At 41.5% G+C, this 17,429-nt stretch overlaps 2 protein-coding genes across 2 annotated transcripts; both read right to left on the reverse strand.

The window, feature by feature from the left end:
* Nucleotides 1-6,565: 6,565 nt before the first annotated feature.
* On the reverse strand, nt 6,566-8,367 carry LOC121377998 (sodium-dependent glucose transporter 1-like). Its single transcript, XM_041506095.1, has 2 exons — nt 8,145-8,367; nt 6,566-7,548 (listed from the first exon to the last, which is right to left on the reverse strand). Exons 1-2 carry the CDS (start codon nt 8,365-8,367, stop codon nt 6,566-6,568), a joined length of 1,206 nt encoding a protein of 401 aa, XP_041362029.1.
* A 5,843-nt stretch (nt 8,368-14,210) lies between these two features.
* LOC121376960 (histone H1-delta-like) lies at nt 14,211-15,342 on the reverse strand. The gene has a single exon (XM_041504771.1). The coding sequence runs from the start codon at nt 15,273-15,275 to the stop codon at nt 14,694-14,696; it is 582 nt and encodes a 193-aa protein (XP_041360705.1). The 5' UTR covers nt 15,276-15,342; the 3' UTR covers nt 14,211-14,693.
* Between the last annotated feature and the right edge of the window lie 2,087 nt (nt 15,343-17,429).

Raw genomic sequence — 17,429 nt, forward strand, 5'->3', positions numbered from 1 at the left:
TGTAATAGTGGAGCTAATTTTAATTAGATTGTTGTGTTGCATGCCGTTATAAATGACTGTCCAAAAACTGGTTAGCGAAAGAAAGTCTGTGTAATGGTAGGGGATACTGGTCAGTTATGAGTGGTTAGTGAGAGAAAGTCTGTGTAATGGTAAGGGATACTGGTAGCGAGAGAAAGTCTGTGTAATGGTAGGGGATACTGGTAGTAAGAGAAAGTCTGTGTAATGGTAGGAGATACTGGTAGTGAGAGAAAGTCTGTGTAATGGTAAGGGATACTGGTAGCGAGAGAAAGTCTGTGTAATGGTAAGGGATACTGGTCAGTTATGAGTGGTTAGTGAGAGAAAGTCTCTGTAATGGTAGGGGATACTGGTCAGTTATGAGTGGTTAGTGAGAGAAAGTCTCTGTAATGGTAGGGGATACTGGTCAGTTATGAGTGGTTAGCGAGAGAAAGTCTGTGTAATGGTAAGGGATACTGGTAGCGAGAGAAAGTCTGTGTAATGGTAGGGGATACTGGTAGTGAGAGAAAGTCTGTGTAATGGTAGGGTATACTGGTCAGTTATGAGTGGTTAGTGAGAGAAAGTCTGTGTAATGGTACGGGATACTGGTCAGTTATGAGTGGTTAGTGAGAGAAAGTCTGTGTAATGGTAATGGATACTGGTAGCGAGAGAACGTCTGTGTAATGGTAGGGGATACTGGTAGTGAGAAAGTCTGTGTAATGGTAGGGGATACTGGTCAGTTATGAGTGGTTAGTGAGAGAAAGTCTGTGTAATGGTAGGGGATACTGGTCAGTTATGAGTGGTTAGTGAGAGAAAGTCTGTGTAATGGTAATGGATACTGGTAGCGAGAGAAAGTCTGTGTAATGGTAGGGGATACTGGTAGCGAGAGAACGTCTGTGTAATGGTAGGGGATACTGGTAGCGAGAGAACGTCTGTGTAATGGTAGGGGATACTGGTAGCGAGAGAACGTCTGTGTAATGGTAGGGGATACTGGTAGCGAGAGAACGTCTGTGTAATGGTAGGGGATACTGGTAGCGAGAGAAAGTCTGTGTAATGGTAGGAGATCCTGGTAGGGGATACTGGTAGCGAGAGAACGTCTGTGTAATGGTAGGGGATACTGGTAGCGAGAGAACGTCTGTGTAATGGTAGTGGATACTGGTAGCGAGAGAAAGTCTGTGTAATGGTAGGGGATACTGGTAGCGAGAGAACGTCTGTGTAATGGTAGGGGATACTGGTAACGAGAGAACGTCTGTGTAATGGTAGGGGATACTGGTAGTGAGAGAACGTCTGTGTAATGGTAGGGGATACTGGTAGCGAGAGAACGTCTGTGTAGTGGTAGGGGATACTGGTAGCGAGAGAACGTTTGTGTAATGGTAGGGGATACTGGTAGGGGATACTGGTAGCGAGAGAACGTCTGTGTAATGGTAGGGGATACTGGTAGCGAGAGAACGTCTGTGTAATGGTAGGGGATACTGGTAGCGAGAGAACGTCTGTGTCATGGTAGGGGATACTGGTAGCGAGAGAAAGTCTGTGTAATGGTAGGGGATCCTGGTAGGGGATACTGGTAGCGAGAGAACGTCTGTGTAATGGTAGTGGATACTGGTAGCGAGAGAAAGTCTGTGTAATGGTAGGGGATCCTGGTAGCGAGAGAAAGTCTGTGTAATGGTAGGGGATACTGGTAGCGAGAGAACGTCTGTGTAATGGTAGGGGATACTGGTAGCGAGAGAAAGTCTGTGTAATGGTAGGGGATACTGGTAGCGAGAGAACGTCTGTGTAATGGTAGGGGATACTGGTAGCGAGAGAAAGTCTGTGTAATGGTAGGGGATCCTGGTAGCGAGAGAACGTCTGTGTGATGGTAGGGGATGCTGTTAGCGAGAGAAAGTCTGTGTAATGGTAGGGGATCCTGGTAGGGGATACTGGTAGCGAGAGAACGTCTGTGTAATTTGGTAGGGGATACTGGTAGCGAGAGAACGTCTGTGTAATGGTAGGGGATACTGGTAGCGAGAGAAAGTCTGTGTAATGGTAGGGGATACTGGTAGCGAGAGAACGTCTGTGTAATGGTAGGGGATACTGGTAGCGAGAGAACGTCTGTGTAATGATAGGGGATACTGGTAGCGAGAGAACGTCTGTGTAATGGTAAGGGATACTGGTAGCGAGAGAACGTCTGTGTAATGGTAGGGGATACTGGTAGCGAGAGAAAGTCTGTGTAATGGTAAGGGATCCTGGTAGGGGATACTGGTAGCGAGAGAACGTCTGTGTAATGGTAGGGGATACTGGTAGCGAGAGAACGTCTGTGTAATGGTAGGGGATACTGGTAGCGAGAGAACGTCTGTGTAATGGTAGGGGATACTGGTAGCGAGAGAACGTCTGTGTAATGGTAGGGGATACTGGTAGCGAGAGAACGTCTGTGTAATGGTAGGGGATACTGGTAGCGAGAGAAAGTCTGTGTAATGGTAAGGGATACTGGTAGTGAGAGAAAGTCTGTGTAATGGTAGGGGACACTGGTCAGTTATGAGTGGTTAGTGAGAGAAAGTCTGTGTAATGGTAGGGGATACTGGTCAGTTATGAGTGGTTAGTGAGAGAAAGTCTGTGTAATGGTAGGGGATCCTGGTAGTGAGAGAAAGTCTGTGTGTAATGGTAGGGGATACTGGTCAGTTATGAGTGGTTAGTGAGAGAAAGTCTGTGTAATGGTAAGGGATACTGGTCAGTTATGAGCGGCTAGTGAGAGAAAGTCTTTGTAATGGTAAGGGATACTGGTCAGTTATGAGTGGCTAGTGAGAGAAAGTCTGTGTAATGGTAAGGGATACTGGTCAGTTATGAGTGATTAGTGAGAGAAAGTCTGTGTAATGGTAATGGATACTGGTAGCGAGAGAAAGTCTGTAATGGTAGGGGATACTGGTAGCGAGAGAACGTCTGTGTAATGGTAGGGGATACTGGTAGCGAGAGAACGTCTGTGTAATGGTAGGGGATACTGGTAGCGAGAGAAAGTCTGTGTAATGGTAGGGGATACTGGTCAGTTATGAGTGGCTAGTGAGAGTGTCTGTGTAATGGTAGGGGATACTGGTAGCGAGAGAACGTCTGTGTAATGGTAGGGGATACTGGTAGCGAGAGAAAGTCTGTGTAATGGTAGGGGATCCTGGTAGCGAGAGAACGTCTGTGTGATGGTAGGGGATGCTGTTAGCGAGAGAAAGTCTGTGTAATGGTAGGGGATCCTGGTAGGGGATACTGGTAGCGAGAGAACGTCTGTGTAATTTGGTAGGGGATACTGGTAGCGAGAGAACGTCTGTGTAATGGTAGGGGATACTGGTAGCGAGAGAAAGTCTGTGTAATGGTAGGGGATACTGGTAGCGAGAGAACGTCTGTGTAATGGTAGGGGATACTGGTAGCGAGAGAACGTCTGTGTAATGATAGGGGATACTGGTAGCGAGAGAACGTCTGTGTAATGGTAAGGGATACTGGTAGCGAGAGAACGTCTGTGTAATGGTAGGGGATACTGGTAGCGAGAGAAAGTCTGTGTAATGGTAAGGGATCCTGGTAGGGGATACTGGTAGCGAGAGAACGTCTGTGTAATGGTAGGGGATACTGGTAGCGAGAGAACGTCTGTGTAATGGTAGGGGATACTGGTAGCGAGAGAACGTCTGTGTAATGGTAGGGGATACTGGTAGCGAGAGAACGTCTGTGTAATGGTAGGGGATACTGGTAGCGAGAGAAAGTCTGTGTAATGGTAAGGGATACTGGTAGTGAGAGAAAGTCTGTGTAATGGTAGGGGACACTGGTCAGTTATGAGTGGTTAGTGAGAGAAAGTCTGTGTAATGGTAGGGGATACTGGTCAGTTATGAGTGGTTAGTGAGAGAAAGTCTGTGTAATGGTAGGGGATCCTGGTAGTGAGAGAAAGTCTGTGTGTAATGGTAGGGGATACTGGTCAGTTATGAGTGGTTAGTGAGAGAAAGTCTGTGTAATGGTAAGGGATACTGGTCAGTTATGAGCGGCTAGTGAGAGAAAGTCTTTGTAATGGTAAGGGATACTGGTCAGTTATGAGTGGCTAGTGAGAGAAAGTCTGTGTAATGGTAAGGGATACTGGTCAGTTATGAGTGATTAGTGAGAGAAAGTCTGTGTAATGGTAATGGATACTGGTAGCGAGAGAAAGTCTGTAATGGTAGGGGATACTGGTAGCGAGAGAACGTCTGTGTAATGGTAGGGGATACTGGTAGCGAGAGAACGTCTGTGTAATGGTAGGGGATACTGGTAGCGAGAGAAAGTCTGTGTAATGGTAGGGGATACTGGTCAGTTATGAGTGGCTAGTGAGAGTGTCTGTGTAATGGTAGGGGATACTGGTAGCGAGAGAACGTCTGTGTAATGGTAGGGGATACTGGTAGCGAGAGAAAGTCTGTGTAATGGTAGGGGATCCTGGTAGCGAGAGAACGTCTGTGTGATGGTAGGGGATGCTGTTAGCGAGAGAAAGTCTGTGTAATGGTAGGGGATCCTGGTAGGGGATACTGGTAGCGAGAGAACGTCTGTGTAATTTGGTAGGGGATACTGGTAGCGAGAGAACGTCTGTGTAATGGTAGGGGATACTGGTAGCGAGAGAAAGTCTGTGTAATGGTAGGGGATACTGGTAGCGAGAGAACGTCTGTGTAATGGTAGGGGATACTGGTAGCGAGAGAACGTCTGTGTAATGATAGGGGATACTGGTAGCGAGAGAACGTCTGTGTAATGGTAAGGGATACTGGTAGCGAGAGAACGTCTGTGTAATGGTAGGGGATACTGGTAGCGAGAGAAAGTCTGTGTAATGGTAAGGGATCCTGGTAGGGGATACTGGTAGCGAGAGAACGTCTGTGTAATGGTAGGGGATACTGGTAGCGAGAGAACGTCTGTGTAATGGTAGGGGATACTGGTAGCGAGAGAACGTCTGTGTAATGGTAGGGGATACTGGTAGCGAGAGAACGTCTGTGTAATGGTAAGGGATACTGGTAGCGAGAGAACGTCTGTGTAATGGTAAAGGATACTGGTAGTGAGAGAACGTCTGTGTAATGGTCTCATACTTACCCAGTCGTTCAGTTGTCAACCGTCCATACACCATACTAAATAAAAGTGTGTACAAAGATCACTTCCATACCTACAACCACTATGGACGCCACCATGTTTGTCACTGAACACAGACGTGGCTACATGCATGGCGGCTGTACGGATGTATTCGTGGAGTTGATCTGTGTACGCAGTTTTTTATTTAGTACGGCGAGTGGACGGTAGGCATCGGTTAATGATGACTGGGAAAGCCAAGTGTAAGGCCCACCAAACCTCATCTAAACGTTCCCGTGTTCTTATAAAAGTCATCCGTTGCTGAATTAAAAGTCTTAACGTTTAAGATATAGCCTAGTCAGCTGTAACACAGTGTATATACAGTAATTTATATAGATTATATGTCAATTTATTAAAACAGTTGTTTGTTCTATCACTGATTATCACAATTAACCAAAGTCGCGAACACCGGTCTATTGATGAATATTTGCTTTTGCTGTGATTGTCAAATAATCAAATAAATACATTGGTGCAGGGTCTTTCGGGAGTAGAACCCCACCCCCTATTCATAGCTACTTAAACTCTCCCCCCCCCCCCCCCCCCGCCCATTATATTGATACATGTAAAAAGACGGAACCTTACCCTGACCTCAAACTAACCCTACCAATAGGGGGTGGGTAACGGTCGAATATTAAACCCATAGGCCATATAACAAAGTCTTTATTAATAGATAATTCCAGTTTTATTCTCAGCTTTACTGTGGGTGTTAAAATAAAACTGATCGTGAACTGCTGTGTTATTTCTAAAGACGGCGGGAAAATGACAGTCCATCCTCGCACCCCACTGTTCACATCCTAGCTTTGTAGATGTAATCCAAACTCAAACGACTCAGCATATTTTAAAATACGGCATTATAACCATTCCTGCCTATCCTATATCATCAGTAATATTGGAACACTCCACGGACGTTCTGCATTAGCACAATATGAATTTTAAAACCACGTAGCCATACTTCAGATATCAAACTCTTTCTAAGACTGCTATATAACAACAAGACATTAAATGCATTTATTTTGAGACAATATTGATTGGACCATTTATTAGGTCAACTCACGTGCAACATTGCTGTTAAAGACTGCATGAATAAATGAATGCATGGATGGATGGATAGGTGAATGGATAGATGTGCGACAGTAGGTGTCTTCTCTTTCCCCTTATCTCGACCAAGTGTTAAAATTGCCTTATATTACCACATTAAACACAAAATAGTCATAATTTAAAAGTTCCCTTGCTGCTAATGGGAAAATGTAGTGGGTTTCCAATGAAGACTTATGAGTCAAAATTACCCAATGTTTGACATCGGATAACCGTGCTCTAGTGATGTCGTTAAACAAAACAAACTATAATTTTCCTATTTGTGGGCTACGTGTGACAGTGACAGTAAACTGAGGACGGCCTCACTTAGCATCGACCAGCTCTAGTGACGTCGTTAAACAAAACAAACTAACTCTCCTATTAGTGGGCTACGTGTGACAGTAAACTGAGGACGGCCTCACGTATCGTCGACCAGCTCTTCGTTGATGATCACGTCTCTACATCTCTTAGTCTCCCTAGCCACCAGGACCAGCGCCACAAAGAGGAGGATTTCACAGAGGACGATCCCGGCAATCAAGTACATCAGTGACTGCGGCCCGCCGTGGACAAACACCCACCCTGACAGAACGGGCACCAACACCTCTCCAATACCTGAGGCGCACAGGCAGACAGATATCATACTTCCGGTCAGACATGCACATTCCGACACCCAGGTCAGGATCATAGGTAGGAAGGGTGAAGAGAAGAAACCCAGACCAGCGGATCCTATCCAGAGGGCGACTTCGTAGTCTGTGGTCCACGTGCAGAGAATAATGCTCGTCATAAAGAGTCCGCCAAAATTAATACACAACAAATAGAATTGTTCCGCGCAATTCGTCAGAGCAAGGTTAGAAACCCTTCCTACAAGGAATGCTCCCCAGAATACTGACGTCATCGTAGCCATGTGTCGTCTGCTGAGATGCCACCTGCCGTGGACACCGTATGACGTCAGAAGATCGCCATATGCTAGCGGCATTGACATAACTGGAATATGTAAAAAAAACAGGATGGTCATCATCAAAGCGTGCAGTCGTGATGACGTCATAAGGCCCACCTCAACCTGTTGGTAGTTATTCTCCGACAAGGGGAATTGCTTCCTTTTCACGAAATAATAACAGAATGCTATTGCGGGAGGAACACAGAGAATCGCGATAATTACATACGGGTATTCAATGTGGCCCGGTGAAATACAGAAGCTCCGATGATCTCTAGCAGATTTGGTGCCCACGGAAACGGGATTCTTGCATTTCACGTTGCTTTGTGACGTCACAGTATCTGTTGCCAGGAATGGTCGTGCAATGAACGGAATGAAGAAAGCTCCGATACCGGCTCCAAGCGTAACAAACTGAAATGCCAGTCCTCTATGGTTAGGCCAGAGCTTGTTGCAAATTGACAATGCAGCTGAAATTTGAAATGACACGTTCATGAAATAAAAATTAGAAAAACGAAACAAATATTCAACTATTAATATTACTTTGTAATTACGTAATCTGGATGGGTTAATGGCCCTCTCGTAAGCTTTGGCAAAGCCAAATCCCCCACCCTCCCTCTCAACAGTTTTAACACGAATTTTGAATACAAACATAACACCTATACATCCCCACCCAGCCTAAAAAAACCCACAATAATAATAATAATAATAATTATAATAATTATAATTATATATATATATATATATATATATATATATATATATATATATATTCGATTTCTGATCACACCTAAATTCTAAAACTGATACGGCGAAGCGGATTTTTCTTATTATTTCTTTCCTTTGTTTTTCTTTCATGCATTGGACACAAAAGGTGGGTAAATGTCTGCCTTGGTCCCTCCTCATTATCCCCTCATTTGATTCGGTATTTCAAACGATTTCTTTCCATATAACCAAGACAACTTTCATGACTTCGACTTTGTCCCCAAATAACCTCATTTGGATCCAAAATGTCATAGTTGAGGTGGTGCGACATTATTTCTGATACAGAAAAATATTCACCTACCATAGTCAACAAGTCCTTTTGCTAGGCCTTGCATGAAAAACATGCTTGCAAGATACGGATAGCTTTTGACCCACGGGAGAGCACCGCTTCCAATACTTCCGGTTATTAGTGACATCGCCATGATTAACCGGATATTGAGCCGCTTCTCCGCCAAATGTGCCGCCACGACTCCGAGAATGAAGCCAACACCTTGTAGGAGGAAGATGTACGTCGTCTGGTCCATGGTGAATGACACAAGTGATTGCAGGCCAAGAATCGTGGGACCCAACACACCATTCACCAAACCCTGGAATGGGAAGGATTAACATTACTGACTTGAGATATCGGCTGTACCCTGCTCTCGTCAAATGGTGAACGTCGGCAGGCAGACCCTCCCGGCTTTCGACATTCTAACCATCTAAACAGTTATTCGTTTACCTTTTTATTCTTTTTTAAATCACCACAAACATTTAACACAGAGACAAAGATATTTTTAGTTTCTAGACATTACAAACATGGATAATGGTGAAGCCGCAGTATTTCCATTTCGGTATGAGACTACTTGGCAGGGCCGTGCTGTCACACTTGCTGTCAGCTGAGCTGTCTCGGTATCACCCGACCCATAAGCGTCAACGGCACCCCTCCCCTAGTGCTGGAGTAAAAACCTCAAATTCGAGCAACATTTATACAAATATTCTGGCAAAATGTGGTAACCTGAGACCTTTTTACCATGTATTTCTATCATTCTACCATGAAAATTGTAATCAATGTAAAAATGCGTAGAGATTCATTTGCAAACTCTATATAACTGTTCTGTAATAATACTAATATGAATAAACGTTATTATCCAGATTCGGGCATTTTCATTTAATTCGGGCAAAAGCCAGCCTGCCAACTACAAAAATGGGAGCACATACGCCTATGACTCGAGCCCGGGGTACACGGAACTTGTAGTGTATGCTGGGTAATCATTCCCCGTGTGGGGGGTCATACATTCGGGAGATACATAATCGCACCCGTTCCGCCTACAACCCACTTTGCCTACACCCACTTTGCCTACAACCCAGTATGCCTACACTCACTTTGCCTACAGTGTGAAAAAGTGACATCCCCAGTTCATAGTGGGACAATCCCTATTATTTTGTGTCTCAAACCAATATAAATATATTGTATTACATAAACAATTAAGATTATAATGAACATAAGTAATGTAATTGGGGCTTAGTTGCACAAAGGTGAGTTAATGCTCTTCATACTGTGATCTTTAATATGTGATCAAAGTGAAATGGCCTTCATGATTCTTTGATATAGGATTAAAGTTCAACTTTGTACAAAATATTTGTTTAATATTTGTGAGGTCATTTTATAGTTTAATTGTTTTTGTTGTGTAATGTTAATCGTTTTTATAATTAAATATGTGTTTGTCATATTATTTTGTCATGTTATTTTTATACATAGGGACCATACATGGAATGCTCTACGTTTAACTGGGGATGGCATCTTTTCATACTGAGTGGGTTGTAGGCAAACTGAGTGTAGGCAAAGTGGGTTGTAGGCGAACTGAGTGTAGGCAAAGTGGGTTGTAGGCAAAATGAGAGTAGGCAAAGTGGGATGTAGGCAAAATGGGAGAGAGAGAGAGAGAGAGAGAGAGAGAGAGAGAGAGAGAGAGAGAGAGAGAGAGAGAGAGAGAGAGAGAGAGAGAGAGAGAGGGGGGGGGGGGGGGGGGGCTTCGTTGAAAAAGAAAAAAACCCACACCAACATATCAGTTGTACAGAAGAAGCCTGCGACTGACACGTTTGTAATCACACTAGTCAAGATCGCAGTCGTGGGGCTCAGTCTATGTAGCCTTTTGTATTATTAAATCGTGTTCGCTTTTCCTGGACAAGATCTATTTGTTTTAAATACTCAGCAATTAGAGAATAAAATCAAATGTTCAACTACATACACACAAAAAGAGAAATTTAATGTAATAATCGTCATGCATTAAAACATGCAAACAAACAAAACAACTTTAATCCCAGTACTGGTAGGTAATGAGTTCGCTTACCAGGGCTTTTTCAAAGCCATCTTAGCGCTACGATATCGTAAAACTGTCGTAGGATTTGGCCAGGCGCGTTTGCAAGAATGTTAGCATGGTGGGGACTATGCGACATGAAAGGAAAACAAAAGTCGAATGTGTGGAAGTAGTCTCATTAACATCTAGTGTAAATGTCGGGTACTCGGGTTCGGGTCGAGTTTCACCCTCAAGTCTTTAACTTGTGGAGGTCCTAATTCGAATACTTATGGGGGGTTTTGTTGTTGTTGTTGTTTTTAGGTCATATGGGAAAAATGAATCTAAATGAGATGGATAATGCGGGGTTTTTTTAATTCTAAGATTGGTCAGGACTGCATGCTGCTTGCCACGTGTATTAAATCGGGATCAATACAGCATGTTGCGAGTTTTATAATAAAGTATAATAATAAGTAGTGATAAAATTCACAATAACTTTTCGATGATTCGAGAATGGGGGTTCGTCTACACTAATCAATATGTGAACTTCAAATCATATAAACAAGAATTAAAACAAAAACTGCGATCAGTTCATACAACAGTGGTTTTATTACAAACTCTTCTGCGGACCACTTTTATACATTACTCAAAATGAAAGTTTATTTCGAAACCTATTTGACGAGATTATCGTATCAAAATATATACTGGATAATGAAATTGCGTACGTCAAATTTAAGATTACCGCTCGAAACATCCCATGTAAACTTTGTAATGCCGACATTGGAGATGAATACCATTATTTATTCAATTGTAAAAATCAAAATATTGAAAACATTACAATGTAACATATAAATATATTCTTGAACAAATCCTAAAAGTTTCCAAATGCTGTCTTTGTGTAATGCACCATTATTGAAAAACACTGCTTTATTTATTTAAAAGATATCCTCTGATGACTACGTGTCAGAATGACTAAATGTTTGACATCCAGTAGCCGATAATTAATAAATCAATGTGCTCTAATGGTATCGTTAAACAAAACAAACTCTATATTCTAACACAGAGCCAGATTCAAGTACTAATCCAAACAAAACAAACTCTATATTCTAACATAGAGCCAGACTCAAGTACTAATCCAAATTATACTCTAATGGTATCGTTAAACAAAACAAACTCTATATTCTAACACAGAGCCAGACTCAAGTACTAATCCAAAAAAAAAAAACTCTATATTCTAACACAGAGCCAGACTCAAGTACTAATCCAAACAAAACAAACTCTATATTCTAACACAGAGCCAGACTCAAGTACTAATCCAAACAAAACAAACTCTATATTCTAACACAGAACCAGACTCAAGTACTAATCCAAATTATACCCAGGTGATTTTCCACTCTTATATATTAGTTTGAAAATCCCTGGAATTAAAACCATAAAAATGTGTTAGTATTATCATGACCTGTTACGGTATTAAAACAACCGGTCCAAAAAATGACAATAAATGACCTGTTATAGATAGAAATATGAGATGTATTTACAATTTTACTGCAAAACTTATGTAATTTGAAACAGACTGTAACACCCAGGTTGATACTGATTACCCTGACAGGTGAAATCACACATACTAAGCTTATTTAAAGTTATAAGCAATTTCCCTCTCTTATTCTCCAGATGGAAAAAGGAATAAACTGCTTTCACAAGTTTACTAACTGTAACCGAGACTGCAGGTCCTCGTACAATATTGATACCAGAAATAATACACCTGTCCCCAATACAATGAGGTTCAATAAACTGCGACCGGCCTCGGTGGCGCAGTGGTTAAGCCATCGGACTACAGGCTGGTAGGTACAGGGTTCGCAGCCCGGTACCGGCTCCAACCCAGAGCGAGTTCTTAAGGGCTCAATGGGAAGGTGTAAGGCCACTACACCCTCTTCTCTCTCACTAACCAACTAACAACTAACCCACTGTCCTGGACAGACAGCCCAGATAGCTGAGGTGTGTGCCCAGGACAGCGTGATTGAACCTTAATTGGATATAAGCACGAAAATAAGTTGAAATGAATGAATGAATCAATAAACTGCTTTGTCAGATTAAGATTTTAAAATATTATTTATTCTGGATACATCAGTAATTTTGTTGTTTAAAAATTTATATAATTATTTTAGTTATTTGATTTAATATGCTGGACTGCTGCGTATTCTTACACTTAGTACTTGTAATTTCACCTGTCAGGTGTAATCAATATCAACCTGGGTGTTATAGTCTGTTTCAAATAACAAGTTTTGCAGTAAAATTGTAAATACATCTCACATTTCTATCTATAACAGGTCATTTATTGTCATTTTTTGTACCGGTTATTTGAATACTGTAACAGGTCATGATAATACTGACACGTTTTTATGGTTTTTATTCCCAGCATTTTCATAACTAATATATAAGACTGGAAAATCACCTGGGTATAATTTTGACTAGTACTTCTTTTTTTTTTAGACCCAAAACACAGCATGTGTGCTTGAGGGCATACACGTTGAAAGGCAAACAACTTTTGAATGAAAGTTATTATATTTGCCTTTCAGAGTTAACTCCCTTACTCCAATACAGCAAAAGCGCCAACAAGTTCAATGAATTTATAGCAATTCGTCTGAAAAATACTTCTGGTTTTTTTCTTTTCTTACAACAGCTGTGGTTTAAAAGGCTAGCTTTCTCAGAAGGGTCAACTACGTAAACTGTCCATGGAGGTCAAGCAAGAGGTTAGATCAAAGGTCACGTAAACAAATTAATTACATGTACATTTAAAAAAAAAAACCACAAACCATATTTTGAAAAATCGATAGAATGAGATGTAGTTTGCTACAGAATATAATATATGAACTGATTGGAAGAGAAAATCCATCAAGTTGGTGATAGGTTAGGTCAGGTAATCTTATTAACGTGTCTATCCAAGTATGGCAGGACGTAGCCCAGTGGTAAAGCGCTCGTTTGGTGCCAATCCCCGTTAGTGGGTCATTTCTCGCTCCAGCTAGTGCACGACTGGTACATCAATGGCCGTGGTATGTGCTATCCTATGAGATGGTGTGTGTGTGTGTGTGTATATATATATATATATATATATATATATATATATATATATATATATACATGGCGACAGCGAATTTCCTAAATGGTCCGACGCCATATAACCGTAAATAAAATGTGTAGGGCGTCGTTAAATAAACCATTTCCTACCTTCCTATCCAATTATGGTTAAGGCGCGTAAACAAGTGCTCAATAGGAGATACAGGGTGCGCACCCCCACCCCACCCCCTTTAAAGTGGTACTCTAAATCTACCGAATTACAGGCATTATCCAGTCCTTTATGCAGACATGCCTATAAATTAGTGTTAAATTAGCATTGTAAACAAAGAGCTTCCTTTTGAGCAAACAAGTTAATCAACCAATTGGCTCAATTTTTTCCCAAAAATTACGCAACATTTTTTATTTAACATTTTTTCTATTTGTCTTTAATCCTACGGCACATTCAACAAATTCAATAGCACCAAAACAAACAGTCTCTGGTCGGGCTGCACATGCCAGCGCTCTATCCCACCCTAAACGACACCTGCGCCCATGACAGGTGTGTGCTACAACAGCTCGTTCTGAATGTGCTCGTTCAAACTAAAGACCCGACCCCAGAAGCTCAAACACTGCCTTTGAAACTAAGATACTGCACACACCCATTTAAAGTTGAAAGCAAATTACAACATTTGTACAACAGCCCCAGCCCACCCCCTGCCGTGACCTTCCTCCAGCAAAACGCGGTACTGGGTGGCCAGTCTCGCCCACTCCCACCATTTCAGGCCATGCAAGTCAACAAAACTTAAAAGCCAGTGGTAATTAAATAATTTCAATGGCCATTTTAGAAATGATCTCACGGGTAGGTGACATTATTAATTTAACTATAGGAGTGATGGGTTTGCAGAAACAGGTCATGAAAAGTGAATTTACGGATGGAGGCAGCAAAATAGTATCTACTTCATTCCCCATGTGATCCTTTCTCAAGCGGCCTCGACTAATAAACCATAAATGATCAATACAAGTAATAAATAACAAAACAGATGTTGCCGATGGATATATACAATGATTTAATGAGCATGACCCATTCGCACGACCAGCGTGCAAATAAATACAGTGAACATGAAGCACTATGATAATGTATAAAACAAGTCCGGTAATTGCACACACGAGTTTGTACACGTTCAGCTGGATGATCGTCAATGTATCGGGATGATTATGTACACTGGAGGAGTCTCTCTCGTATGATCAATTATATGTACATCAAGAAAAGGAAAGTCATTTTTACCACAAAGGCTGGACAATCAACACCTCAAATGATTAGTTCAGTCCTTTCCTCACCAAACTTCAAAGGAAATGTAGTGTTTGATGAAAAAGATTATGTTGATTCGATGATGCAGTCTGCAGACACGATTCAGATGAAATGTCACAATACTCCATGGCTGGTGCGGTAGTCAAAATGTCACAACTCGTGTCAATCCGTTGATGATCAGAGTTTGTACACAAATTTACAGTCACTAATCACACATTTACTTCTTTGCTGCCTTCTTTGGGGTCTTAGCTTTTTTCGCCTTCTTGGGTTTAGCCGCCTTCGTCGCTTTCGGTTTAGCTGCTTTTGTTGCTTTTGGTTTGGCGACCCTGGCGGTTTTTGGCTTGTCGGCGGCCTTCTTGGGCGATTTCTTTGCCTTGGGTTTCTTGGGCGTGGCGGTTTTCGTCTTCTTGGGCGATTTTGCCTTCTTGACCTTCTTTGGTTTAGCTGCCTTGGGCTTCTTCGCTTTTTTGGCCGCTGGTTTCTTAGCCTTGGGGGGCTTCACGTCACCCAGACGGAACGAGCCCGACGCCCCGGTCCCCTTGGACTGTTTCAAGGTCTTGTTCTTGACGCCCGCACGCAGGGACATCTTCAAGTGCTGGTTCACGGTTTTCGGGTCGTTCACTTTGTAAGTCTTGAGGATGTAGTTGAGAATAGCTTGGCGGGAGGACCCACCCCTCTCCTTCAACGCCGCAATAGCCACTTTAATCATCTGGCTGTATTTCGGGTGACTGGCTGGAGTCTTCGGCTTAGAAGTCTTCTTCTTCGGGGTCTTGACCGGGGTAGATGCTGCGTCAGACATTGTAGATATTTAAATTTTACGTCTTACAAAAATATACGAACCGCTATCACTGTTTCGTGTATAAAGCGAGTATGGCTTCGGCCGGGCTCGACCGATATTTATCAACAGCACGCGGACGTCGTTGAAGACAATCAATAATAATCGGCCCGTGAAGCCAGCCGACAGCAATTGTGTTAGTATGCTGTGCTTCCTACTCACTAAACTCGGTTATTTATCAACTTTTGAGATTGTTTTCTACAAATTTAAATCAGCAGTTCGATAGAGGATATATTAGACTGTATATATACGAGAAAACAGACTTGAAACTTGTTTCGTTTTAAAATAAACACATACTTGCTGACGAAGTTCGGAAATTAATAAGCACAGTGGTACACTAATTAAGGCTATTGCAAATTAACCCTTTGTTAACAGAACTAAATTAACACTGAATTAGATTCTAAGCTTATTCCCTTTGTTATCTCAGGTGACAATGCAGCTGCAAATCCGTTTGCTAACTCGCAAAAACGGACAAACCGTGAAGGAAAGAAACACAAATTGCCAGCACCAACCGCCATTTTCCTGTGCTGTTTATCGTATAGCAATACACATATTTTCTACAATAACAACACAAAACAACGAATAAAACAACATGCAAGACTCGGAAAATTATCGAGGAACATATAGTGCATTTCATGCGCATAACCGGCACGTGAAATGCATGTGTTGCATTACACAGTCATTAGCATTAGTATACACATAATCCTATTCTTGTATGCACCACAACATGGCTGTGTGGTCAAAACAATACCAACTGTTGTCATGTATTGTGATACAGACAGGCCTAATTACTTATTACAGTTATATGTATTACATTATTATAGCATTTTTATTCATTGTAACACAATTTTGACAATCTGACGAAAATCATTTGGTTTAATCGTCCGCAGTAAGCCGACTATTCGTAGAACAACAAGCCTCATCACAACAGATTACCAAACCCCTTGTCAGTGCAGGTGACTGAGGTGTAGTTAATACTGATTTACAAAATCATGACCTATCGTGTGTTACATTGTTTAAGACATAAACATACACAATATCCAAATATTTAAAAAATTAAATAAAAATGCATAGCTATAAAAGTAAATAAAAACGCAAAGCTACAAGGCTAATAAAAAAAAAAAAAAAAATTCGTATACAATCACCCACAGTATAACATGCATTTAGATGCCTTGATTTTTGCTATTTGTAATGACTGGTAATTAATCAAATACTGTTGAGTGGCGGATCCAGAAACTCCATTTAGGGGGACCCCAATGATATGAGGCGGAATGCCAATGGAACTTTGGGGGAGGTTTGGAGGGGATCTTAAAATTATAAAAATTAATATATAGCAAAATTATAATTGTCGCAAAATTTAGGGGCGGCCGAGCCCCTGCCCACCCCACCCCCCCTAGGATCCGCCTCTTGGTTTAGTCATTTCATTTCAACTTATTTTTGTGCTTATATCCAATTAAGGTTCAAGTACGCTGTCCTGGGCACACACCTCAGCTATCTGGGTTGTCAGTCCAGGACAGTGGGTTAGATGTTAGTTGTTAGTGGTTTTGGTTTAGTCCTGACTTGTTTCTCACACGAATTAATTAAATCCATTAATACGTAATAATTAAAGGGATTACCCTCATGTTAGCAGATTGCAGACTAACAGACATTTTAACGACTAATTACATATTAAATATATATTTTTAAATTTGCATGCAATACCAGTGGCTGTATATTAAACGTGTTTCTAATCGTCCTAATGTTTGTACTCGGTCAAACTTCATTCTATTTCCTAATATATATTTTTTCGTACGTCCGAAATTATTTGGATATTAAATGCAGCTTTGGCGACTTATATACATTAAGACGATCAGAAACACATTGGATATACAGACACTGGCATTCTAAACAATAAAATATATTTAATATGTATTTTTGGTCATTAAAAGATTTTGTTAGTCACAAAACATCAACAAACAATACAGCACACTCTTGATCATTGCATTAACAATGTATGTTACTGTTTACTTGTAACACGCAATCCATTGGCGTATGGGCTGCCATTTATGTAGGGGGTAGGCTGGATTTGCCCGAATTAAACGAAAATGCCCAAATCGGCATAACAACACTTATTCATAT

Source organism: Gigantopelta aegis, chromosome 7 (assembly GCF_016097555.1).
Source record: "Gigantopelta aegis isolate Gae_Host chromosome 7, Gae_host_genome, whole genome shotgun sequence".
NCBI classification, from domain to species: domain Eukaryota; kingdom Metazoa; phylum Mollusca; class Gastropoda; order Neomphalida; family Peltospiridae; genus Gigantopelta; species Gigantopelta aegis.